This window comes from Dicentrarchus labrax, unplaced genomic scaffold (genome assembly GCF_905237075.1).
Source record: "Dicentrarchus labrax unplaced genomic scaffold, dlabrax2021, whole genome shotgun sequence".
NCBI classification, from domain to species: domain Eukaryota; kingdom Metazoa; phylum Chordata; class Actinopteri; family Moronidae; genus Dicentrarchus; species Dicentrarchus labrax.
Genome location: NW_026136714.1, coordinates 6,924,988 through 6,951,460, shown reverse-complemented (window position 1 = coordinate 6,951,460; position 26,473 = coordinate 6,924,988). Strand labels below are relative to the sequence as shown.

Genomic DNA, 26,473 nt, shown 5'->3' with positions numbered 1-26,473 from the left:
TCCACTGCCTCCTGTTTCCTGGCCTCTGCTAGCAGCCCCTATACTCAGGGACTGGCCCGTTTGGCTAGTGCCAGAAAACAGGACCTTGACTGACACCTCCAGTTTTAAAAGGTTGACTTTGCTGGTCCCACGGGCCCAGTTCTGCCAGAGGAAAGCTTTTCAACCAAGCGTGGATGAGGGTGGAGTACAGAGAGGAGTGTGTATCTCTGTGTGTGTGTGTGTCTCTGTGTGTGTGTGTGTGTGTGTGTGTGTGTGTGTGTGTGTGTGTGTGTGTGTGTGTGTGTGTGTGATTGTATGATTTTGTTCGAGCGAGCAAATGTGTCTGTATACATGTGCAGTGTCTGTCTTCTTTTGTTCTTTATCTCTACAGTTGTATACTTTTTATATGCTTATGGTTGTACCTCCCCTCTCAGCCTGCTCTATCCTCCACCCTGGTGAAGACACTCCAGTGGAAGCCTTATCAGCTATATGATGTATGAGTCCTTAGGGCCTTAATAGATTCCATTTATCTCTATACACTCGCACTTTAATTTGGCTGGGTGTGGGAGGATGTATTCAAATGCCCCCAGTCATTTTGATGTACAGCCAGCCAGCCAGTCAACTCTGGCTGGCTGTAGATGACCAGTGTTACATGTCTGTGAATGTGTATAAGATGGGTGATTGCTCCAGGCCTAGCCCCAATCAGGGTGTCACAGTCAGATTCATATTGTAGCGAAAGCCTAAACCCTCTATGCCCGTCCAAACCGTAGCTTTGTACTCAAGCCTCAGTCCTATTTCCTTTTATGACACTTGGGCTTTTATCAGCCAATATTTATCCTATTCTTACATGTAAGCACCAACTAAGCCCTGATATTCCAATCCCTATCTTAGCTTTAACATTACCTGGATCTCCTTCTTGAAGTGCTAGTCCTATTCTCAGGCACCAAGCTATAAACACTGTGACTATTTTAACAGAAGTCCCAACAGAATTCCAGTAGTCCAGCGCACCGCCAAGTTTTTCCTTCCTCTAGACGACACTTACAATAAAGCTTTAATGTAGTTAAACATGTGGTCTGTACGGTCTTTGCACCATGTGTAGATGACCAGGCAGTCATCAAACTTGTTCCATTCTGCAGTGCTATGCCCATCCCCAGTCCACCAGTCTCTCTCCCAGCTTCACTAAATGCATACCGTAAGTGATTGTTAACCTATTGTTGCAAGTCCTGTTCCCTTTTCTTCCCGTTTTATCTTAAAGCAAAGCAGAGTGAAACGGCTCGTTCCCAAGGCCTGGTTGCAGTACTCCTTGGGGTGGGACCAGCGGTGTGGGAAGTCTATTGTAGTGCGGTAACAAGTTCTTTGTGTGACATTTTCCCCGCCGTTGACATTCAGAAGGGAATAGGAAGACGGGTCTGTGGACGCCACATTCTCTGTGACATGTGAAGGGAAAGGGTATTAAGAATGGGGACCGAGGTATTTGAACGTGCACAGGGAAGGACATTTGCACAGAACGTGACAAGGACACGCTACGGTGAAGCAGCTCTTTCATATTTCACTTTATAACATTATGCTATACACCAGGTTGAATCTGTATCCGCTGGTTACAAAGCTGTCCACTGGGCCATTGCTCTCATGGTCAGAGGACTAGGCTGACATGTTGGACAGGATATAACATTTTTATTAAGCAAGTACCTACCAACGCAATGAGTATGTGATATTAAAATAATTTGATTTACATCGATGCGATAAAAAATCTTTTCTAAAGAGCATGTATTTTTTACAGCATAAGGTCTCTTTGTTGTTCAAATGTTGTCTAAAACAAACAGCGACTGTGTCATCAACATGCGGCAAGGGTGACTAACACAAATTTGATTTGCTTTTTGTGGCAGATGAATCAGAGGGAAATGCAGGTGAAGAACAGAGTGTGCGCTGTGGCTCTGACTGACTCGGCTCACAACATCTGGCTACAGGAGACCAGCAAAGGCACACAGGACTGGATGCAGCAGGTGAAATAACCACACACCTTCAAATACACAAACACATACTGAAGGCAAGCAAAGGCTCTGCGAACTGTACAGGGGTCCATTCCTGAGCTCCCAACTCATCATGTAAATTCTCCCAGCGGTGAGCTGAGGTCTCTCAGATTTCGCTTCTCTAATTTCTCCCTCCACAACCCCGCTGACCTACACAGGTACCCCTGACCAACAGCTAGCCTTAGAAGTCATAGAGAACCATTGTTTGCATGTTTTTCCTCTCTGTCTTTTTTTTTTTTTAAACCAGCCCTCACTTTTTCTTCCTAGGTGCATGTAAATGAATAACTAAGACAGTTAACCCTCGATGGTGCGCGTGTATGTGGCCGGGCATGCATGCATGTGTTTATACGGTATGTGCTGGTGGGTAGCGTGTGAGATAGAATGCACGTGCACATGTGCATTTGTGTTAGCTTCATTTTAGCACTTGCCCTTTCTGGTGTGACCTCTGCGCCATACGCAGCACCTGGGCTCACTCAGTATGCACATACAGATGAGGACCATCCAAGACCAGAGCTGCTTGAGAGCCAGAGATGCAAATGTCACACACACACACACACACACACACACACACACACACACACACACACACACACACACACACACACACACACACCACACCTTTATGTGTATTACATCCTCTTATATATCCCTTGCCTTTTGTTTTTGCTATTTCTGTCATCTCCCATTTCGCGTGTGTGTTTGGTTTGTGTGCTTAAGCGTGTGTTAGTTGTCTTTGAATGTGTATGTATGCTAGTTTGAGTGGTGGGGATTCAAGGTTGCACTGGCCCCCTTCTCCTTGTCTGGCATTTCCTATTTTTGATTCATCTAAGGGATGTTCGGGACACAGCATAATTGGAATGTTAAGTGATTTTCTATTTGTGATGATTACCCAGAACAATAAATCTGAAATAACCTTCTTTGTCCGGCCGGAGAAAGGGGACAGGCAAGGATCCACTCTCTCTCGTACTCATTAACCCACGGTCCTTTTTTGGCTGAATTAAGAGAAGAGCCTACCTAATTAGGGATTTTTTCTTGAGGGAAACATTGGCACACCTATGCAGTGTCCTTCTCAATGATACAACAAAAAAAAGCAAATTTGGACGAAATCTGTACATCATCTTTTTTTCTGCCTTTTTTCTTTTAATACTTCATTCTCACTGTTTTGGGCCCATAATTCTATAAGACTACTCATTACTTGTTGCTAATTCCAAATTAATGTTTATGCTCATCATTTTTATTTAACAGCAACAAAAGGTAACAAAATGTGTTTTGTCTTCCCTCCAACTGATTTATCAGGAAAGTGAACAGTGCTGATGTCTATTGTTTTTGTCATCTGATTGAAGAATGGGTTCTCACAGTGTTACGTGTTTTGACTATTTATTGTCCCTGCTAATTTAGAGTTGTTGTGTGTAGATGAAGACAACTATTGATGATAAATACCATAGATCAGCGCTAAGCGGTGAAATGGCCATATTTTCTTTTAGATAGATAAAAATCTGATTGATATTGAGGGGGAAACTAACAAAATAATGTCTGACAATTCTAAATTGATAACTTCAATTTTGTTACTCAAATTCAGTATTTCATCACTGGCTTCTGGGCATGGCTAGTTAACAAGCCCCGGGTCAGGATGTGGATTGAGGTGAATCCAAAATCTAATCTGTTCCAGGCATTTACATTAGAAACCAGTGCTGCGTATGTGCAGCAGTCCCACCAAAAGGTCAGAATCCCTTTGTTTTCCACCCAATATGCTAATCCCATGGCTCTCGGCTGATCTAGAGGTTTGTATCATTGGCTCAGTTTCCTGATGTTTGGCTTTGAATGATCACACATTCACACAAGTGCATGCACTTGTTGAAGCAGTGCAAAACATACACACATATGAGCACACATAGACCCTGACAGTAGATGATTATAATGCTCATTGTTGAAGGACATCTATATCAATATCGCATACGCAGCGGGATCTCGAACATAAACAACACTTGCATTGCACACTGAGGTATGTGCATACACCACTCACACACAGGGAAGCCCCGAAGGTACTGCACATCACAGGGGAGAGCTAGCAGTGAACCTGAATAATGCCCTGGGTGTGTATAAATATGGGTGCCCGTATGAGTGGGTGCATGTGAGGTCGGCACACCCCAGCAGTGCCCTGCTCTGTTCTCCTCGGACAGAGATAATTCCCTCCCTCCGGGTTCAAGAGGTCACTGGATGGTGGGATGGAGCGATGAGAAGAGGAGAGTTAAAGATAGGAGATAGGATTTAGAGATCAGCTCCTGCTGGGCCAGGTTATATAGACCAAATGGGTCAGAGAAGGGGCAACTGACGTCACAGCCAGGAGACGAAATACAAAGTGAAGGTGAGAGAAAAGAAAAGAAGGAGGGAATAAGCAGCGGCAGAGATAGAAAGACTCATACATTGACTTAGACAGAAGAGGAAATAGGCAAAGAAATAAAGTATGAGAAACGTTCAATTATTTAAATCCCGTTGACTGCCGCCGAGAAAGCACAGGGCAGAGCTGTGGAAAAGATGATACAACAAAAAAAAAGCAAATTTGGACGAAATCTGTACATCATCTTTTTTTCTGCCTTTTTCTTTTAATACTTCATTCTCACTGTTTTGGGCCCATAATTCTATAAGACTACTCATTACTTGTTGCTAATTCCAAATTAATGTTTATGCTCATCATTTTTATTTAACAGCAACAAAAGGTAACAAAATGTGTTTTGTCTTCCCTCCAACTGATTTATCAGGAAAGTGAACAGTGCTGATGTCTATTGTTTTTGTCATCTGATTGAAGAATGGGTTCTCACAGTGTTACGTGTTTTGACTATTTATTGTCCCTGCTAATTTAGAGTTGTTGTGTGTAGATGAAGACAACTATTGATGATAAATACCATAGATCAGCGCTAAGCGGTGAAATGGCCATATTTTCTTTTAGATAGATAAAAATCTGATTGATATTGAGGGGGAAACTAACAAAATAATGTCTGACAATTCTAAATTGATAACTTCAATTTTGTTACTCAAATTCAGTATTTCATCACTGGCTTCTGGGCATGGCTAGTTAACAAGCCCCGGGTCAGGATGTGGATTGAGGTGAATCCAAAATCTAATCTGTTCCAGGCATTTACATTAGAAACCAGTGCTGCGTATGTGCAAAGAAAAGAAAAGAAGGAGGGAATAAGCAGCGGCAGAGATAGAAAGACTCATACATTGACTTAGACAGAAGAGGAAATAGGCAAAGAAATAAAGTATGAGAAACGTTCAATTATTTAAATCCCGTTGACTGCCGCCGAGAAAGCACAGGGCAGAGCTGTGGAAAAGAAAAACAAAAAGACAGGTAGGATATGAATGGAGTGAATACAGATGGAGGAAAGCAGATGAAGAGATGTACGTGGAGATAGATGAGTAGCATAGTGAGGAGAAGTGAGTGAGAGAAAGAAATGCGAATGATGGTGTACAGCTGGCAGCCTGTCACAGTCTCCAAGGTGTCTCCTGTCACTGTGCTGGCCTGCTGTCACACTCTAGTGGCCTGCCCAGAGCACACACACACACACACACACACACACACACACACACACACACACATAAATATACACACATGCACATACACACACACACACACATATACAGAGTACACTATGGTCATGAATAAACCATCTTAATCCATAGAGATTATACAGCAACTGGAGGAGGTGGGAGAGAGACCCACACAGAGAGAGTGAGCAAGAATTGATACTCAGGACTACTTTCTGAGAAGTTAGGTTGCAGGCTGTCATGTGTGTTATGGTTTAGGAGACTTTTGTACTCTTAGCACAGAGTTTCTATCATGGGACTCTTGTGTGCTTTCAGAAAGAAGAGGTGGAAATTCCGTATTGTTGTCTAATTTTGTGCAATTTTTGTATTTGTGTCTTATATTTGCATTCAGATCACTATACTAGTTTACAAAAACAATCAACAAGATCATTTTAAAACGTATTTCATTATTCAATCACTGTCTTTATCAAGTTTTATACACATGATTTGCATTGTGATAATAATAAAAAAATATATATATTTTTTTTTTCAGATTTTGGTAGTTAGGGAGGATGTAGGCCTATCCCTTTTTAAAGGCACTCTGTGTGTATTCCTGTGGCACTTAGTGTGCAGTGGATATGGACACCTATGAGAGACCTATTTGGTCCTCATGAAGGCTCCATTAGATCACCCAGCCATCAGCTGAGTGCAGTGTTTTGTGTCTATTACTCTGTCTGTGTGTGTGTGTGTGTGTGTGTGTGTGTGTGTGTGTGTGTGTGTGTGTGTGTGTGTGTGTGTGTGTGTGTGTGTGTGTGTGTGTGTGTGTGTGCGTGCGTGCATGTGGGTTTGTTGTTTATGTGAAAGAAGCAGGCTGGCTTCCACTCTGACTTGCAGAAGGCAGCAGGTGGTGAATCACACACACACACACACGCACGCACACACACACACACATATACACATGACAAAGATGGCTTAAAAGCGTCTCTCAAAAGTAGAGGGGTAGAACTGACACCTGCTTGTCATTTACACCGACAGAGCACACTGTTAGCGTAATGGTTAGCTTTAGTACTTAGCATTAGCCACTAACTCACCACTTTAAAAAATACTTTAGAACTTTGCATAATGTTGGTGATAAAGTGAAACAAAATGCACTATGCAACAACGTGTCTTGCTGTGTGTGCGCATGGATATAAATCCAAACACACAGTGACAAACATACACAGAGCAGCAGAGGTGGGGGAAGAGTCAAATCTGTTTACATGTTTGTTTCTCTGTCTGCCTCTAGTTCAATGGCACCATTGATCGGCGGACGAGCTGCTTGAAGTGATGATGCTATGCGTCAGAGGCAGCCGATGTGATGTGCCATCCTTTTGTCACGTCGCCCTTCTCTAATCCCAGCCAGCAGGCCTTGCCTTTATGTGACTGCTGTTATGCCTGCGGTCTCCCACAGCACTGGGACTGTGTGCCCTGTGTGTGTGTGCATTTATGCAAGAGTTTGTGTGCACATGTGCGTTGTTGCCTTGACAAATCTATTCAGACCCCGGCCTCCCTGCCTCCATTGGTGGTGATGGTGGAGGTGAAGGGGGAGGGAGGAGGGCCCTTTGAAAGACTCCCCTCCTTCCCCTCTATCCAGCCGCCTTCAGCCCACTGCTCCACAGCCCAGCTGACATCTTCCTTGAGACAGACTGAATGAATTAAAGGAGATACAATGAGACACTTGATGTAGCAGTCAAGGAGCCCCACTGCTTCTGTGCCGCTCTACACCGCTCTGCCCTAAAGCCCAGGCTCAGAGGAGAGCACATCTAGGGCAAAGCAAAGGATCTAAAAATACACAATATGCCACTGTTTACCAAGATGACTTGTCATCTTCCCTCAACACTAAACCCCCCATCCTCCTCCCCGCCATTCCCCCACATCTCTCTGCCGATCTTTCTTCAACCTCTTTGGCTCCTCTTATGCTATACCCCTTCCGACTGCTAGAACTTTTGATTGACAGGGCTGAAGAAATTAAATATATTGGAAGAGAGTGAAATGGCATTTCCACTATTTAAGTGGTGGATTCAGCTTATACTTGAGTTGATTTTTATTTATTTTGATTGGATAGGAATGGATCACACGAGTCAAACATTTGTACTTTTTTGTACACATTTCCCAGCTGAATTTTATTTACTTACTTGTTGATATTTGTGTACATGGGACAGATGTTTCATCATGATCATCCCTTGCAATGAGTTACTATGTTTCTTTATAAGCTTATATTAAGTCACTGTGGGACAAAAGATGTAGTACGTGTCAAGCAGGCAGTAACAGACATTTGCTTTGACATACTGCAGCTGCAGTTACTTATGTAGACAAATAGCAACAGCTAAGAGGAGTTCAGTTAGGCATGAAGTATATAATATCTTTACATATTCATACTGTAAAATATCAACCTATCTGTGAGCTGTGTGTGTTTTGTTACTTGGAGGATGATAGCAGATTACAATTTTCATGCAACCCTCAATTTGTTTTTGCGTGTATGTGTTTTTTAGAGGGGATGAAATTGTCTATCCAGTCCCTCCTCTTTCAAGGCCTTGGGAGTCAGGGTCGCTGAGGGCAAAACTGCAAAAGCATGTGTGTTTGTGTGTGTATGTGAGTCGGAAAGGTTCACAACGCCGCACATCTTTGTGGAAGACCCCCCGCAATGCAATCGCTGACCCACACACACAGGCACACGCACACACGCACACACGCACACACAAGCATGCACAACACTGTAATGACTGTCAGGAGGCCAGGGTGAAAGTAAACAAGGGCAGATAAGCAGTGATTCAGAAGGACGCCAGCTGCACATTCTAATCTCTTTACATTTTCTCTTTCTTCTATTGAACTTTTATCTTATCTGGGGAACGTCTTCTCCAAGCATTCCTTCTCAGCCTCCCTCTGTCCCTCTCTCCCTTTTCCCTTGTTTTTTTGTACTAACCTTACAAGCCTCGGCATACCAATCCGCACAGCACGGTCAAAAGGGAAAACACACTTTGATATGTTGTCATCTGCCGACCCAGAGAATGAAAACGAAAAATGGAAAGCATGGAAAAAGTATGTTGTTTTGTAGCACAGCATTGATGCAGTTCATTAATTGTTTAACCGTTATATGTTTTTGAAAAAACCTAGTAGGTAGAAAAAGAGAGCGCCAAACAGACAGGAAGATGAAGACAGCAAAAAACAGATAAAGAGGTCTTCTACCCTCTCTGACAGTAGAGTTGTCAACCACAGGGGGTTTGAGAGGACTAGGGGTGTTTGCAGGGGGTTATGGGTCAGCAAGCTGGGCAGACACCCTCCCCCAGGGCACCCACTGATCTACCATGGTAGAAGGCCTCAGCTCTTCACCACAAACAAACGCCAAGCTGTCTGAGCAACATGTCACAGAGCTTTTAATTGCTTGTTCCTGTCTCTCTCTCTGTCTCCCCCCCCCACCTCGCTCAGCCTCACACACACACCTCTGTCTCGCTTACTGTCTCTCCCCTTGTCCTCCGCACCTGTCCCCCTTCTCTTTGTCACCATTGCCTCCCTATTTTTGCTCCCATCTCCCTTTCTTTCTCCATCTCTCTTTCAATTTCAGATAAACTTGCTACATTTCCATAACATAAGAAAAACAATACTTTTAAAGCATCAAGATGAAAGACATGCATTTTTACATCAAATCCTTTCCCTTATTATATTTCTATCTTTGAGCATATATTTCCTTGTGTTTGTGGGAGTAAAAGTGAGGATGCTGGTTGCCATAAATTCATTTTCCATACACAGATCCTCCACATGCCTTAACTAGCTTATGTGGAAGTCTTTTGTAGAAGCAGCATAGAGAATCAATCCTCAGAGCTTTCAAATGTCAACCTCTTTTTTGTCCTCTCCCTACAGCACTGTTGTAACTGGGTGTCGAGTCCAGAGCCCCTGGACACACCACTGGATCCCATGCTGCCAGACTGCCCCCGAGTCTCTGCAGGTATCTAACACAACTGTGTATAAACACACTCTACAGTACAAACAGTAATAGCATATAACTCAGTATCAACTTACTGCATAATCGCTTTCAGGTTCCAAATACAATGATTGTTCAAGGAATTTCACTTGATTAATTTCAAGACAGTTGAAAACTGTACTGGCACACGGGTAGTAGGTCATAATGTAACAGATCTTCACATGCAGGAAATCGACACTATGTCAATGTTAGCTTAGGCAAGTGTTTATTCTATATTCTAAAGGTGAAAATTCAGGGAGTACTGAGAAACTGGCACTCCCAGGGTCACCACTAATAATGAAGTAATGATTGAAATAGTGCGTTAAGTATGAGTTTTGATTTGTGATTTTATAGTCATGGATAATAGTAATTCAGTGTTTGTTAATCAACCACTACAGGTCCTTTAAATGTAGCCTGAAAATGATCTCTCTTCTGGAGGACAAAGCTACGAAAATCAAGTTTAGGTTGTTTTATTCAACACTATATTCCTGGTCACAGCTGAGAGTAAGGTTGATACAGTATGCTAACTTGCAGGTAAATACAAATATTAAAAAATATATATATATCAGTTGTTAAAATACAAATACATTCCCCAGTGTTTGTTGTACGCCTGTAGTGCAAAGTGCAAATGTGAAGATTATCAGGGTTCAGATGCAGTGTGGTCTGTACGTTGACAGTATTTGTTCTTTGTGTGTGTGTGTGTGTGTGTGTGTGTGTGTGTGTGTGTGTGTGTGAATGCACATGCTTGTGGGTGTTGGGTAGATTGGAGGTCTTAGTCGGGCTGATTGAGAAGGATCATTGTCAGAGAAACCGAGAAACTGAAGCAGTGGCAGATTATCTTGAAACACAAATACTCACAGAAACAGAGGCTGTCTCACGCACGCTGCAGAATTGTGCTGTTTGATTTTGTTTCTATTTTCGTCTTCTTTGTCGCGCCCTCTTTCTTTTTCATCATCTACTCTGTCTCCTATATTCATTAATCCTCTCCTGTGGTGTTTGGCTTCCTGTCCCTGTGCCCTCTCTGTGGTTTACTGGCCTTGATGATGTCACGGCCATCATGAGAATGTGTCCTTAATGTAGGATTAGGGATGAAAGCTGTAATCCTCAACATGACCGTTGATAAGAGATGATGATTGCAGTGTTGTTTGAAGAGTGACACACATGCAGGCATGCACGCACACGCACACGCACAGAGAAACAAAAAGAAAGTCGGGCCCTAAACAGGAAATAATATATCTTCTATGAGCATTAAATGCACCTGCTTTTACTTTGTGTGTATGATTAAGCATCTATTGTTACATGTGAATGCACATACAATCACACTTGCACACTCATACCCACATCTCATCACTCATTTCCATCATCACTCTGGAGGTCCTGCTTTGTTATTTCATTCTCTTCAAAGCCCCTCAGTGACATCATGGTGGATGTATAGGTCATCTTACACATGCTCCACATGTCAGTGAATACATCTCTAACACTGCTATCTCATCTTGGCCACTAAAACACCGTGTTCCACATGGAGCTGCGTGGGTGGGTGGCCTTAACATCTACCAGTGAATCAGCTCCTTGAAATGTCATCTAGCCTTCAATTCAAAACACATACTGTATTTCATGTCCAAATGTCAGGTTTTTACCTTGATGTTTTATGTCTCTTCTCAGTGACTGCCGTTGGTCAAAAGATAGCAACCTTTGAGCCAAGATATTGAGGTCTACTTTTTTGAAACTGTTGGCATGCCTGACATTGTCCTAATACAGACCTGTTTGACACAGCATCCATCTGTATGTATGCACTATTGACTTGTGCTCTATTGACTTTTGCTACTTTAACCAAGCTGAATAGATCTGAGTCCCTGGCCTGTTAACAGAGCTGCCAACTCTGCTTGTCTCTGGTCTTTTGGTGGCAGCTTCTGATGTCAAAGGTTGTCTTAGTCGTCTTTGTGTCCTTGGCAGCCTGGCAGGTTCACAGGCAGCAGCCATTGTGATGAGAGTCACAGCAGAGCAACAGAGGTGATGAGGTTGAGAGAAGGTTGAGGGAAGAGTGTCAGAGCATCGTGGCCCAGCACTTCAATCAACACGCATACAGCTCCCAACAGTCACCTCTACCATGCTACCCTGACTGCTGTTGTCTGGGTTGCTATGGTAAGAGTATGCATGTAGGTGGGGGTAATCAGGGTTGACCATAAAGTGTCTCAGCAACACAGAACAACCGGTGAATCCTTCTTGTCATACACAAAAAACACACACACACACACACGCACACGCACATGCACATATGCAGACACACACATCACAGTGTGAACCACCGCTCTTGTGTAGAGCCAGACTGAGCCAGGCCCGGGGCGACTGGGCTGCTGTGGAGAATGGCATGTGATCAGACACACACACACATACACACACACACTAAGATGTCTGAAGGCTAACAAAGTATTGGATGTGTGCTTAAATATGGGCTCTGGGACTGGTCAGGCAGCATGATGGGAGAACAGGTTGAAGGACAAGTCTTTCCGTTGCTCTTTTGTTGTCTCTTTCTGTCTCTTCTTACTCTTCTTCTGTTTCTGACTTTCTCTATACATCTCCCTTTCCCCTCCTCCGCTTGCAATGTGCCTCCCTGTGTGGTGCAGTGATGATATGATGATTGTGTTTTCCATGCTGGTAGACTCTTGGCAGAAGGAGGTAGGGAGAAGTGGAGGCAGAGCTTGTCTGTTATTCCTAATCATCTGTGAAGCAACGCCGGTATACCAGCATGGCACTCTGACGGGGCTGGAAGGACCCAGAGAGGGAGGGAGAGTAACGCGTAGCGGGGGTGTCCGCTAACATCTCCATTTCTTGTTTTTAAATGCGATAAAACCTGGACCCATTCCCTTCGCTTTTGACTGGCTAGCTGCCCTCCCTTTCATTTTTTTTTTTATTTTTTTTGTCTTAATCTTTCTTCTTTTCACTCCATTCTTTTTTTCCATCTTGCAAAAGGAATTTGTTCCACCAAGAAGGTCATTGCTCTGGCGTTTGGCAGTGGCCTGGCACACTAGCAGAATTTTATCAGTTAGGAGCACGCCGAACACAGGCTCAATATGCAGATAAAGTGGAACCAATCTCCTTCTGGAAAAGCTCCCTTTGTGTGTGTGTGTGTGTGTGTGTGTGTGTGTGTGTGTGTGTGTGTTTGTGTGTGTGAGATGAAGTAGCTACAAGGCTGACAGAGAAATAAGTTAGTGGGGTGCTGGTTAAGTGGGGTTGTTGAGGCCTTCCCAAGATGTAATCGTTCCAAACCTACAATGCCATTTGGATGCCGAGAACAGGATAAACAAAAGATGGGAGAGAATGAGGGTGATGAGAAATAGATGGATGAAAACAAAGGAAAAATACAGTCTTACAGCATTTTTTCTTTTAAGAGCTCCTCTGTTTTTGTTGCTTAGTTTATTGACTTTTTTCTGGTGAGATGGATGATCGGTTGTTTGATCAGTAAAGATGCTATTTCAAAGGTGGGAAAACCCCCTTTGTTAATAACACAGACCAACATTAGCACACACACGTACACACAACTTCCTCTTGGGTGATTACTCATTGTCCAAGCTGATTATTAATTACAAAGGGAGAGCTCTCTGAAGGTAAACACTGATTAATGGCTAACAAAAGTAAGTTAATGTCTTACCTGTACTTTAATTACCAACCCTGTTCTGTTACAAGCATCCCAACACAAGGCTGTAATTAACCCTAATGGACTGCAGAAAGAGACTCACTTTCATTTTCTTTCACAACATAAATGCTCTACTGTATGTAATTTCTCGATGTGCTCACCTTTCTTGCTTTCCTTCAAGAATTTCCATAATTAAACGTGAGGATTTTGCAGGAAGGATTTCTTGATTTTTGTATCTTGAATGAAAATAGCAGGGAGTTGGCTGGAAAAGTGATGCAATATTGTTACAGAAATGAGAAATAATTCTCGTGCAATGACATGGGAGGTCACTCTGCCTTTCTTCTTTACCTAAGGCTCATACTTCTGTGGCTCGGTGTTATTAATGTACCAAGATACCACAGAGACACAAAAGAGTGCCTGAGAATAAAAGAAGAGAGTCTGATACGAAACACACACACACACACACACACACACACACACACACACACACACACACACACACACACACACACACACACATACATTTTCATGCTGTTATTGCGAATGTGCTCTGTCCTGCTGTAGGTTGGACTTGGCTGTAAACCTCACCTCCCTGATCCATGCACTGCTGACCATGAAACACCTCTAGCTGTCGGCACCTCTTCACCATACACACGAACACACACACACACACACACACACACAACAACACTCCCTGTCGGATTGATGTTTGTGTGACTTAACTCTTTAAGAGGAAACTCAAATTAACCTCACCCCCTTCAACCACTGTTTTTTCAGCTTGGTAAGGTGGAAGTCCGCTGCCTCGATGGAAGATCACATGAAAATGTTTGTGTCTGTGTTTTCACATATGTGTTTCAGTGTTTTCTTAGCCTGACCAGCACACGTTGGGCTAGTGTTGCAGGAAATAGACAAGTAAACCTTGCTGAACTGGACCCTAACCTCTGACCTGGATTCACTGAGGTTGGATCAGTCTATTGTCTGGGTCACATTTGTGACAGACCATATCATCATGATGTGGAAATTGCTGACACTATTGACTCTTGATGTCTGGGATTAGTGCATCTGCCACAAACTAGTAATACAGTACTGATTTGAAAAATAAAAAATTTGATTTGTGATTATAGTTTGATATAACCCTATGATCAGAATACAGACTTCTTGCATTTTGAATGCATTTCTTTTAGTTGAGCAGTGATTCAAGAGTACTCTTTGTAATGACGGTTGGATATCTTTTATATCTTATATATATATTTTATATCTAATTATTTTTCTCCAGTCCCTGAGTAAATCTCAGACAATACTTCTCTGGGTGGTGATTGGCTGATTGCGCCAGTTTACCACCCTCAAACTGTAATGATGGGGTCATATTAAAGGCATGGAGTTGAAAAAGAGAAAAAAAGTTTTGTCAGAAATGAGTGGTTGGTGTGGATAGAAAGGGAGACTATATCAGAGTGTTTGCAGAGATCTTTTTTATGTATTCCCACTTTTTCCTTCTTGTGTTTTGGAGACTCTGAAGGGTTCAGTTTTATTTGGAGAAGCTTGATGCCATGACATTACTTGGGGTACTACATCTTCAGCAGCTTGAAGTTTTTTCAGCAAGAACAAAAACAACTTTCTTGACCCTGGTAAAAAAAAAAAAAAATATTGCTTGATTTTACAATAACCATCTGGACTTTATTGGAGATCTTAGACAGGTGTTTTGTCTGTGGATACCCTGATTTTAGAATCACAGTAAAATAATGATGCCATGTTTGAGCTGGAAAACAACTTTCAAGAACACAATTTTCAAAATATCAAAAACTGGAAATATCAAACTGAAGGTTAAGGCAGACAATTGTTGTCAACTGTTTGGCTATGGATAATAGTCTGTAAACTTACTTACAAGAATTAAATTTGTTTGACAAGCTAACAAATATGTTTACGATTAAAAAGGCCTGTCGTCTGATGTGTTTGTAGGAAAAAATGTCTGGATTGCTATCATGTTCCCAGTACATTGATTATACTGCTAAATAAGAAAAACCAAGAAGAGTGTTGAGTCATGCACAGCTGGTGTTTAGGTGAAAGATACTTTTCTGTTTGTGTTGATGTTCTTAATTCTGTTTTACAGACTTTAAAATTTTGATTTGTAACATTTATGGTGTGTTAGAGCTGGGAAATATAAATCTTGTTTGAAGCTTGGTAGAGTTTTATGTCAACAAGTAAAAGAAAATGAAGGTTATGCATTCACTCACATTGTTTTCTGTATAAATGGCTGCCATACCCTAACATGGCATCCACAAGCAGGTCCATACAACATCCCAACCTGCATGTTCAATCCAAAGAAGGAGGTTAAACCCCACTGACCTGCCAGTAGGGGGTGATTGACATTCAGATGCAAACATTGTTCAAATCCACAGAAATTTTAATTATAGTGGAGATTCCAATTATCCAAAGTTAACAAATATGTCAAATATCTAATGCTGAATGGGCAAACATATATGATCTGTTATATGTTGAAACACATGTGAAATGGAACTTTGACAGTGCCAGACTCTTTTGTGAAAATATGGATTGCAATGTATTTAACTCTCAGCTGCCTTGGCTGGAGTGGTACCTTGGCTCATTATCAGGAGTCTGGTGTATACAAGATAAACAGAGGATATGAGCAAAGGAGAGTGTTGATTATACAGAATATCTTCTCTCTTAGCTTTTGTTTTCTTTTACTTTTGTTTTTATTTGTATGGGTTTTCTGAGGTGGAATCATTGAAAGTTTGCAGGTGTAGATGACAGCTGAAAAAGAGGAAATACCTTGACATTTGTCAGCTTTAATTTTCCTTTGCTAAATTTAAGTCAGCTCTGGTTGAAGATGTGTGAATGTGATTCTGTATTAATGGAGAAGCACATTTAGAGGCAAGATTTCAGCATGAATTAAGAATGACATTGAAGCTTAAGCTTGAGATGCAAACTTTTTCTTGAAGAGATCATCTTGGAACATTAATTTAGTTTTTTGTCCTTGAGTGTCTGACATTGTATTTACTATCCTGGCCGGTATATAGTCCTGATTGGCAGAATCTGACTTCTCATTGGCTATTGGCATTGTATGCAGTCCAGTCAGCATGGTGTGTAAGAATGGATGTCAGATCATGGAGGCGATACTAAGTTAAGAGAAAAATTAGTCATTATTTTTACTTCCTCTCTCTCCTCCATCTGGGATTAGGATCATACATTGCTTGTACTTATACATCTACTTGCCAAGGTTTTTAGATATAGATATTTTAAACATATACACAGTAACAATAACATCAAAAACCTTATCAGTCCCACCTCCCTTTTTTTTTTTTTTTTTTTTTTATATGCCAGCAATCCTTCTAAGCTTGTAACTTACATTTTTGTTTAAATTAATCCACACACCGTAACCCCCCTCTCTCAATACCTTGAGGGTAGAACAACAGAGAATATAAACAGATGCATCCTTGTATATGTATGTGTATGTAATATATCCTTACATTAGCAGCTTATTCAGCAACCATATTCATTAAACATCAGAACCAGCTTAATGGATTCTTCCACCAAATTTTCATTTTGTGTCTTAGTCGCTACAGTGCCCCCAGTCCATTGTCAGGGACCAGTATTGTTCAGTGTTGACATTGCAATCTGTTCCGTCATGTATGTTGCCGTCTCTCCGGGATATATCCTTTGAATCAAAGACTTGACCACTTTGATTCAATTCTTTGAGTCAATTCTAGAGGACTGACCGTGTTTATTGATCTATTTCAGAGCTTTGCTTTCTGTCAGACATTTATCTTCACCCAGATCAGAATCAAAGATATGCCGACATAGTCAATGGACAAGCTCTTTCTACAGGTCCGAGACAAGGGTGTTGCCATTTGTTTGTCTTAAATGACAAGCAGGAGGAAATGAAGTTGATCAATACTAGCTAATAATTGCGCACTGTGCTATATAAGTCTTCAGCAGTGATGCTTAGTTCAACAATTGTTGCATTATAGCTTGTCTTTACAACCCATTTGAGTTATGTGGAGATGTTGCTTTATATATTAGCAGTAATTGATTTGAAATAATGTAATGACATTTATATTAGTAGCAGCAGTAACAATAATGGTATTAGTGTTTTTTGCATTATTATAAGCAGTATTTGTGATAGTATACAACAATTGTACAGTAATTTGCAAGAATCATCAAAATCAAAATTAATGTAATGTGACAACAGTGGTTTTACACAAACCAATTAGAATCAACCTCAGTAGTGTGATATGTCACATGCAGTTCATTACACTGACTACCTTTCATGACCTGTGATGAGTTACATCCAAGTGAGAGACAGAGAGAAAAAAAGATTTTTTTTAAAAAGTCATCTTTTCTGTTTACTTTGATTTTATTTTGTCTCCAAAACCCTCTTTTCCTAACATCTTTACCAGCAATCTTTTTTGTTTTCTTTTTCTTTATTTATTATAAAGACATTTTAAGGGAACTGGTGGCTAAGCAACAACAAATTAATGTTGATGGTTTGTCCAGCTTTTAACTTTTTCTTTTTTTAAATGTCGCCTGCCTTTAAACTTGGTTAACTGCTGTTCAGTATAGAAAGATTATAATTATTTTGTTTTTTTTTACAAAAGTTATTTTTAGAGCTGTTTTTGCACCACACTTCACATCTCATTGTTAAAATTGGTTCACTTAATTCAATGGAAAAAGTGAAAGCTTTGGCAAAACAAAAACAAAGTACAGCTTTGTAAGTGTTGATGCCATTTGCAAGGAAATGTGTAAATGAATATTCACTACTGGGCATAGATATTTTTGTATGTATATGTTTAGAGTATGTGACATATGTATGTATGAAGGATGCTGACAAGATGTGAACTGTGATTTAAAAATACATCTCATATGCAGAGCGCTATTGCTTTAACAGTTTAGGCTATTGTGATTATACTAACTAGAAGCGTGTCTGGAAAGCCCAGTCTGTAGTCTTCAGTTCACCCCTGCTCTAGGTAAACTCCATCCAGGAGGCATTTTATCCTCTCCTCCTTTCTCATACTCTACCCATCATCCCGGGGAAAAGAAGAAAAGGGGAGAGACAAAAAGGGAAAGAGCCTGGCATGCATAAATGAAAGTTCAACAAGGTTCAATGAAACACTTATACAATTTGCTGCAATATAGTGGGGTTTTATAATCTCATTATCATCTTAGTGCCAGATTTGCCCATGAGGGCCGTTCCGTATTCACTCTTATTAGCTCCTCAGATTTGTCCATTTGTCCTTCTGCTACCCGCCTCGCAGCCAATCACTGGGACAATATCTCTAATAAATACCCCCCCCCTTGTTTTTATCTCCACTTTTATTTTTTTTCCTACCATACCTCCTACTGCTTTATTTATGATTTTTTTTTTTTTTTTTTTTTTTACTTTCACTTGCTCCGGGGCAAACACCAAGCATTTTATTCAGCAGTCTGCTAATAACTATATATTTTTTTCTATAGACGTTGTTTCCCTTTAAACACATCTGTATCTACAGTATACAGTATCTAAGGATTTATATTGTGCATGCTTTGACTTGAATCCTGCTCATATGTGAGTTTAGGACAACGTTTTTCACCCGCATATAAATAGTAAGGTTCAGACAGCAGGGAGAACATTTGAGAAACAAATGTTACATATTCTAAACATTGTGCCCATAATACATATTTGAAATTTCAATCTGTGTATGCTACATTTTGGATGACTGGCACCAGTACAGTTGCACTGTGTACTGTATTATACTGTTTGTTTACTCTCATTGTGTTTTTAATCTTCTTTCTTGTTGAAGGCCATGCTCTTTCCTCTCTGAGTATGCAGGGTCAGATGGGGGAGCTAATGTACAGGGTACAGTAGAGCCAGGCCACAGGCTGCTTTCGAATCCCAAAGCCTCTGAGCTGCTGTGGGTAGTGTCCATCCCTGGTCACTCAGAGGGCATCCCCAGATTAGTGCTTCACGGACATGGATCTCATTTGCCCATATGGCCTCTTCTCATTGACTCGATATAGGCTCTAATCCACCAAGCCTTTACCCCTGACCTCGACATGTGGCAAACCACTTAGAAAAAAAGAACACAGAAACCATGCCTTTACCACATTTAATAGCTGCAGCATCAACAGCATCAAGTCTAAAAATGAGGATGAGAATCAGTGGCCAGTGTGTTCTTGATCATCAGTGGCTGTATGGGATTCTAACTTTTCCCAAATTCCGGTTGTGGTTTAGTCAACGCAGGCAATACCTTAATAACATGTTAGGTTCTTGTGGCTGTAGACTTGTTTTAGGTGCATTTCCTGGTGTGGAATTAATCCAATAAGCCCCAGTAGGGCACGTCAAATCCTAACAACTGCTGGCATTATAGCTCTTAGCAATCACCTTCATCCTATAGTGTCCCAGTATCACCATGGCCTCATTAATAAGGCATAAGTTGCCACCCAACAAGTGTTACAGTGATGTTATCCATGTAGCAACAACCTTCTGTTGATATTACTCATCGTAATTATTGCCGTTGACCTTGTCCGGTTGGAGTTTTTTTTTTTTTTTTTTTTTTTTTACATTTTTTACATTAACTTTTGTATGCATTACTTGTAAAATACTTGATCCTATTTTAGTTTTGATTTTGTAAACATTTTGGCAGTAAATGTAGTATTCGTCACTGCTGCCGCCACTAGGTGAACTTAGTTGATGGGATAAAGTAGATTAGAGCACGGAGAGGTTAATCTATTGAGTAATCATATGAGAGTGTCACCATAAGTCCCTCTAAGTTCACGCTGCCAAAAATTTTTCAAAAGTGGCTAATTCAGTGCTCCATAGCATAGCAAGAATAATAACACAAATCTGATTGTATAATTGACCTTAAAATGACAAGGAAGGAAGACAAACCCACAAATACTGATGGATGTCATTTTTGCAGTCATATTTATCAACATTTACTTTTTTTTAACATTAGACCAACTACTAATTTTGGTTTTGTATGCCCAACAGCTCGGTAGGAGTTTAGGTGCCATCTTATCTTAATTTACCTACAGTGGTATACAATTTGTAAATACTCTATATACAGACATGGTAATTATATTGTGGAGTAAAAAGAATGTAGTTGCTCCTCACTTTCAATTCAATTTTATGATTGTGGCTCCCGGAAAGTGTGTATTTACTATAATTAGGTGCAAGTTAGATTTTTTGTTATTCTACTGATCTTCTAATGTGCTCTGTTATACATTTCCTTTTAAATGGAGACTGATTGATATGGGCTTATGAGGCCAGTCCATGAGGTTTAGCTGTTAATTAATACACACAAACGCACACATACTGGATGCCCAACTACTGGATTGAAGAACTCATGCTGAGATCCAACATCTGCAAAAGCCAGTCAATTTAATATGTCACTGTGTTTGCGTGAGTGAGAGTGAATGATATAGATGTTTTTTTTCTATTAATTTAGCTAAACCTGTTTAGCTAAACCTTTTTGATATGTTGTTGCAGCAGTTTTACCCCCTTACTTCTCTTCTCCACAATTAGGTTATAATTAAATGCACATTTAATATGATTGTTATGAAACAAAGAAAGAACAAACATGTAAGCTGTGAGAATATATTTGGAATGCACATAATTGCCAAAGAGATGATTAGAAAATGAAGGGAAAAAAATCATCCTTGAAAGTCCTTGAGTCATAATCAGCCTCAAATTATAATGTTTATTTGTCTTTTTTGCTGAGAAAAGAAAATTACATCTTATTTATATAATTATGTAAACAAAAGTGATGGTAGATTCCACGACCAGCCAGGTTTTGAGTATGCAGCAGTGACCTTGGATCTTCCCCTGTGCTCCATGTTGACAGATAAAAACTTTATTAAGCAGCCATCTCCAGGACAGGAGACAAACCGCCCGTGAAACCGATGCACTCTACTATTAGAGAAATGTGGCAATTAGAGGATGATATTTTTTCCAGTGAAAGCGCGAAGGAGTAGAAAGGGGTAATAAACACAGCTTGTTTGTTGCCTAGGAAGCAGCAATTATAAAGTGCTTGGAGAGTTGTTGTGCTTATTGTGCCTAGAAGTAATGAGATGCGTTGATCCCTCACTGATGCTATGGCTCCTAATCCTCAACCGCCTTTTCCTGCTTCTCTTAGTTATCCACCAACACCCGCTGACCGTTGCTGGCCTGTCACTGCTCTGGGCAGAACCAGGTGACCTTTGACCTGTGTGTCATCTGACTTTTCAGCTCTGAAAATGGTCTGTGCTGAGTCAAAGCAACAGGGCAATGAATGTGTCAAGTGTAGTGTAGTATGTTATCCTCATTGTGCAACCAAGTGGGTTTGTTTTACCACCAAACAAGTCCTTCTGTAAACAGTTGCCTTGATTTTTAAATGATATACTTTCCATTTATGTTAGTCTCACTTGTCTTACTGTGGTCTCAGAATTTAAATGACTGACATTTCAAGCCAAGAAAACCCCATTTTGGCATCTTGTTATATGGTGCACATATTCTGTCTATATCTTGAGATTAGGTGTTGTCCCCTCGTGTTCACTTACTGTTCATACTTTCACTCTCACTTGGGTCAATTCCCAAATGCTAACTGTGATAGGTCATGTTGAGATATGTGGTTTTGTGGTGTTAGCCTTTATACTTGGGTGAAGATATGTACACATGCTTTCCTGCACTTACAGATACTCACCTACACTTGTGTGTACATCTTCCCAAGAAGAAGAATGCTGTGTGTACAGGGCTGTTATCAGGGTGACCTAGAGACAGACTGGTTATCACCTCTGTGAGCCTCTCAGGGCTAAACTACAGAGCCAGCGGAAAAACACCACTCCTGTCTTGCCCCCTGCCTCTGGTCAGCCAGTATGTCCGCCTACTGCAGGGCTCACCTCCTATCTAATCAACATAGACAGGCCACTTGTCCACATAGACACACACACAAACCACATGTATGCACACAGACATGCTCAGAGATAGCCCTACACATGTAGACACACTTACTGATACACCCCCAAAGACACACGCACACATAACACATACACCCACATGCTGATAATCACAGAGAAACTCACATTGATTTGGCCCTGCTCTGGGTTCCCAGATATGTCTATGCTTGTGCATTGGCCAAGAGGGCACACAAGGGGTCTAAGGCCAAGTGGTAGACATGCAGATCAGGTAGTGGAGGGCGCCACAAGGTTGGACAGGGGGGTCTTAGGGCATAGAAGAAAAAACAGGGCCTCTTGACTCTAAGTGAGAGTCTCCTTCCCCATCCTTGTGACCCAGTCACCTGACCGCTGTGTGGCTTTGGACCTCCTTTCAAACAGCTACACCTTGCCTTGTCCCTTGTTCATACACTAAAAGAATCCCTAGCCACAGAGGAGACAGTTTGTCTCCTTGAGATGCAAATGGTTGGGGTCAGAGGCGTAAATTCCAAATGCATCTTTGGTGCCATTTTAATCCCCTTTTGTTTGGCTTATGAAATGCTTTTTTCTGCATGCCAGCCGACCTTCTGATGTTACATAGTGCAGCTCCCCTTTGCCCCCAACCCTGCCCTCTGAACAACATGTGGCCAGATAACAAAACCCTAAACAAAAGAGGTAGATTGCCAGAGCAGAAGAAAGGTGGGGGCTCGCACTTTGTGTCCGAAACACTTCATGAGCGCTAAGTGAGGTTGGCACCAGCTGTTGGAGCAGAGTCGAGGAGAATCGGGGGGAAGTGAATTGCATTTGGCACCAGGCGGCTATCAGGCAGTAATTAGTATAGCTAACATCCCAGATGAAGGAGTCAAGTCTAGGTCAGGGTAAAAAACTTCAAGGGTCTTAGCGGGTAAGGGTTGGAGGCCAAGCCATGCCCCCTCCCCTCCCTGAATATAAGCTCATGCCGTGCCTGCTCAGATTTGCTGAAATCTGTATTGACCTTTCACCTTGAGGTGTCGCAGCCAGTCACATGTCAGCCTGGCTCCTGTGGACTAAGGTGGATGTGTTCATATTGGATTGTCTCAGTAGTTCCTACTCAAGACCTGCCCAACCCAGTCCAGAGATTTAATCTTACACACGATGAGGCTTTTGACATAGATGTTACCTTACAGCTTAAACCCATGCTTGGCATTCCTGCCCTGCTTCGGCCCCAGGATCAACCTTTTCCTGTCACACAGACAGGCCCTTGAACCAATCAACAGAGAAATGAATGCATGTGTCGATGAGATTGATTATTTTGCACTAAAATCCTGGAAAACACATTGTAATCTCTTTCATATATGACGAGATTGGTGTGAATGTTTTGTACATGCATGTGGGGTCACTATGCATTCATTCCTGGTTCCTTAAAAGACCTCTAATCCTCTAATGCAACCATAATCTCTTTTAATACATTCAATATTAGTTGACAAATCACATGATAATAAAGTGATATGAAAATGTTTCTTTCGAATGACAGAGTGTACACCAAGGATTTAACTTGAGGGTCTAATCGTGGCTCGACACTCACTACATGGCATAAGGTTTATGTCCGATGTTGGTCTGTAACCTTCACACAGCAGGGGCTAAAAGCTCACCAACCATCTACAATTGCCCCCAACCATTTGGAGACGTAAAATAAATAATAATAAATAAATAAATAAAATAAACGTGAAATAAAATCTCATACAGACTATGTTTATTGTTCCTATAACATAACAAATTTTCATACCTATGAGTTATAAATTAGAATGTAAAATGCACATGCTTGTATGTTTTATACTTTGTAAAAATTGTAATCAGGGATTTCTATGTGTTCTTCAAATACTTTGAATAACTTTAGTCTCTGAGGAGTTAAGATAAACAAGGTTCTACTGCATTAAAAAATTTTTTTTTAAATGGTTTGAACTACGTGAACTTCCGTATATTTCATTTATCCAGTGTGCTATTTATGGTGCTTTTCATCTCTTGAATCCTGGCCTAGTTTCTGTATCTTGTTTTTGGAAAACACGAGCTAAGCTTTGGTGCACAAACCAGACAGCCATTAGATCGCTGCACTGTAGGTCTGACCTCTGACCAGCTAAGCCCCTGCCCCACCCCCTGATAAACCCCTCACCCTAGCCCGCCCCATGCCCTGCCCCATCCCTGTCCCTTCTTGGAAATGATATTATGGTGTTTGGATCATCCTCCTCGTCTTCCTCCATACTGTAATCCTATTTGCTCTGTCATGTGTTGGTGTTCACAGATGGTGTGTGTGTGTGTGTGTGTGTGTGTGTGTGTGTGTGTGTGTGTGTGTGTGTGTGTGTGTGTGTGTGTGTGTGTGTGTGTGTGTGTGTGTGTGTGTGTGTGTGTGTGCGTGCGTGGCTTGCCTGTGTGGAGGTGGTATGACACCCAGCTCACTCACAGCTGTTTGGACTAGCTCACTGGCCCCATTGTCTCTCCCACACAACCCAGAGAGGGTGGTCCTGCACAAACACACAGAGGGCCATAACCACCCCATTGCCCAGAGGGGTGATGAAATATAAATGAGTGTAATATTTTAGGTAACATCGCTGTCAGAGTTCTAAAGTTCATCCCTCAGTCGTTTTCCCCTCCTTCGGTGATCTTCCTCCGTACTACCATCGGTGCGCTTGCTGTAATGAACATGTTAAGCTGAATGACAGAATGAGTGCGAAATGGGGTAGGGGGATGTAGTATGGGGGGGGGGTTGGGGGGCAGGTGGAGTGGGGTTGTGGGGCGGGAGGCAATGAGTTCCCAGTCATTGTTGAGTCTCAGGCAAAGAGAGAGAGAGAAAGCGCTGCAGGGTGAGAGGTCTTTGGCAGTGCTCCAATAGTTGGCGTCTCGGCGTCGACATTTAGTTCCAGCTGAGTGCCCACAGTGGGCATGGCCGCACTGCCTTCACTCTGACCTCTCGACCGAGGACCACTGCTCGCCTGTTTCCACCACCCCTTTTGATTTATCCCTTTCTTCTCCTTCTAACCCCCCTCCTCCTCCTTTGTATTTTGGAAATGGCTTCATAACAGCCAAAACAGAGATGTTTCGGAATTGATTTGTCAAAGCAATGGAATGGGTTTGTGATCAGACAGCCAGTTGGATGCTTATGGCGCTTTGTTTTTTTTTTAAATACAGTGCAACCTATCATTCACCTCTTGATCAAAACAAAAATCTTAAAACAACATTATTTTTCTGATGTTCAAAAAAAAGACTACAGGTGTGATTTCCTCATTAATTAGTTTCTGTCAAATATTCAAGAGTTGCATTCAACAAAAGGACAAATATGTTTTGTTTCGTGAGTGGTAATAGGGTGTTATCCATTTGTAGACAAAAGTAAGTATCGTTTAAATACATATATCAATAGCTGCGGTTATGTGCACACTTTTTCAAATTCTTATTGAAATAATAAATGAATGAAATGTAACTATTTACATGGAATGTGATCTAATACTGTCTGGTGTTCACATGCGCCAACACATTTAATCAGAGCAGCTGTGTGACATACATAAACCTGATGAATACATCATGCATTTGCTCTTCCTCAACAGCTACCTTTCAGCACCATCCATTTTTTTGTGGTCATTTCTTGTTTTCTTACGATTTAGGCGTCCAATAATTTTTGATTTCAATTGGTTTGGGTCTATTTTTCAGATTAAAGTGTTTATATGGGGCATTTTGCATAAACATAGCTAATGAGGATTTACTGATATATATGTAAAATGCTCACAGATACAGCATCATCATGTAGTCACAATTTTACTGTTACTTTCGTATCGTTACTTAAAAATAGCATTACGTCTTGTACTGATCTTGTTTTGTCCATTACTTTCACATAGGAATTTTCAACAGAATCAAAAAAATGCTAAATATTCAATGATTCATTGTACATGTTGTGCACGAAAGTTCTGAACTGTCTGTGTTTGAAATGAAAAGGCGATCCATTTTATTTTATCACTACAATCACAGGTCTTGAAAGTGGTAGAGCAGGGAATCCAGGGTTTCTCTTGTTGAATGACCTCCTTCCCCTGCTCTTGAGGACTTTCTCTCAATGTGTGGTGCCTTTGACACTGGCTCGGAGAATGTTAGTGTTGGAGCAATAACACTGTCAAGTGTTGTAGTCTGTTGGGAAGGAAAGGACTTTCAGTGACAAACTTATGGAGTACTCTATGAAGACAGACCTCTGCCTGACAGCAGTTATTCTGCCCTCTTTCTCACTTCTTTACTGCCATCCATCTTTCTTCGGCACATATCCACGTTTCACTTCCCTTATTTCTTAAAATCATTTGGGGTTTCGATTCTGTAGTTCCTTCATTTCAAAATGGAAGTAAAATTTTAGCTTATGACTTAGAAAAGCTTCTCATTCACCACTTTCATCTC

General features: G+C 41.2%; 1 protein-coding gene across 1 annotated transcript in view; it reads left to right on the top strand.

The window, feature by feature from the left end:
• fam172a (family with sequence similarity 172 member A) overlaps positions 1-26,473 on the top strand; it is a 150,655-nt gene that overhangs the window by 93,576 nt on the left and 30,606 nt on the right. Inside the window, exons 9-10 of the mRNA XM_051423773.1 lie at positions 1,866-1,982; positions 9,432-9,516. Of these exons, the coding sequence (XP_051279733.1) occupies positions 1,866-1,982; positions 9,432-9,516 (202 nt within the window). The remainder of the gene's footprint in view (positions 1-1,865; positions 1,983-9,431; positions 9,517-26,473) is intronic.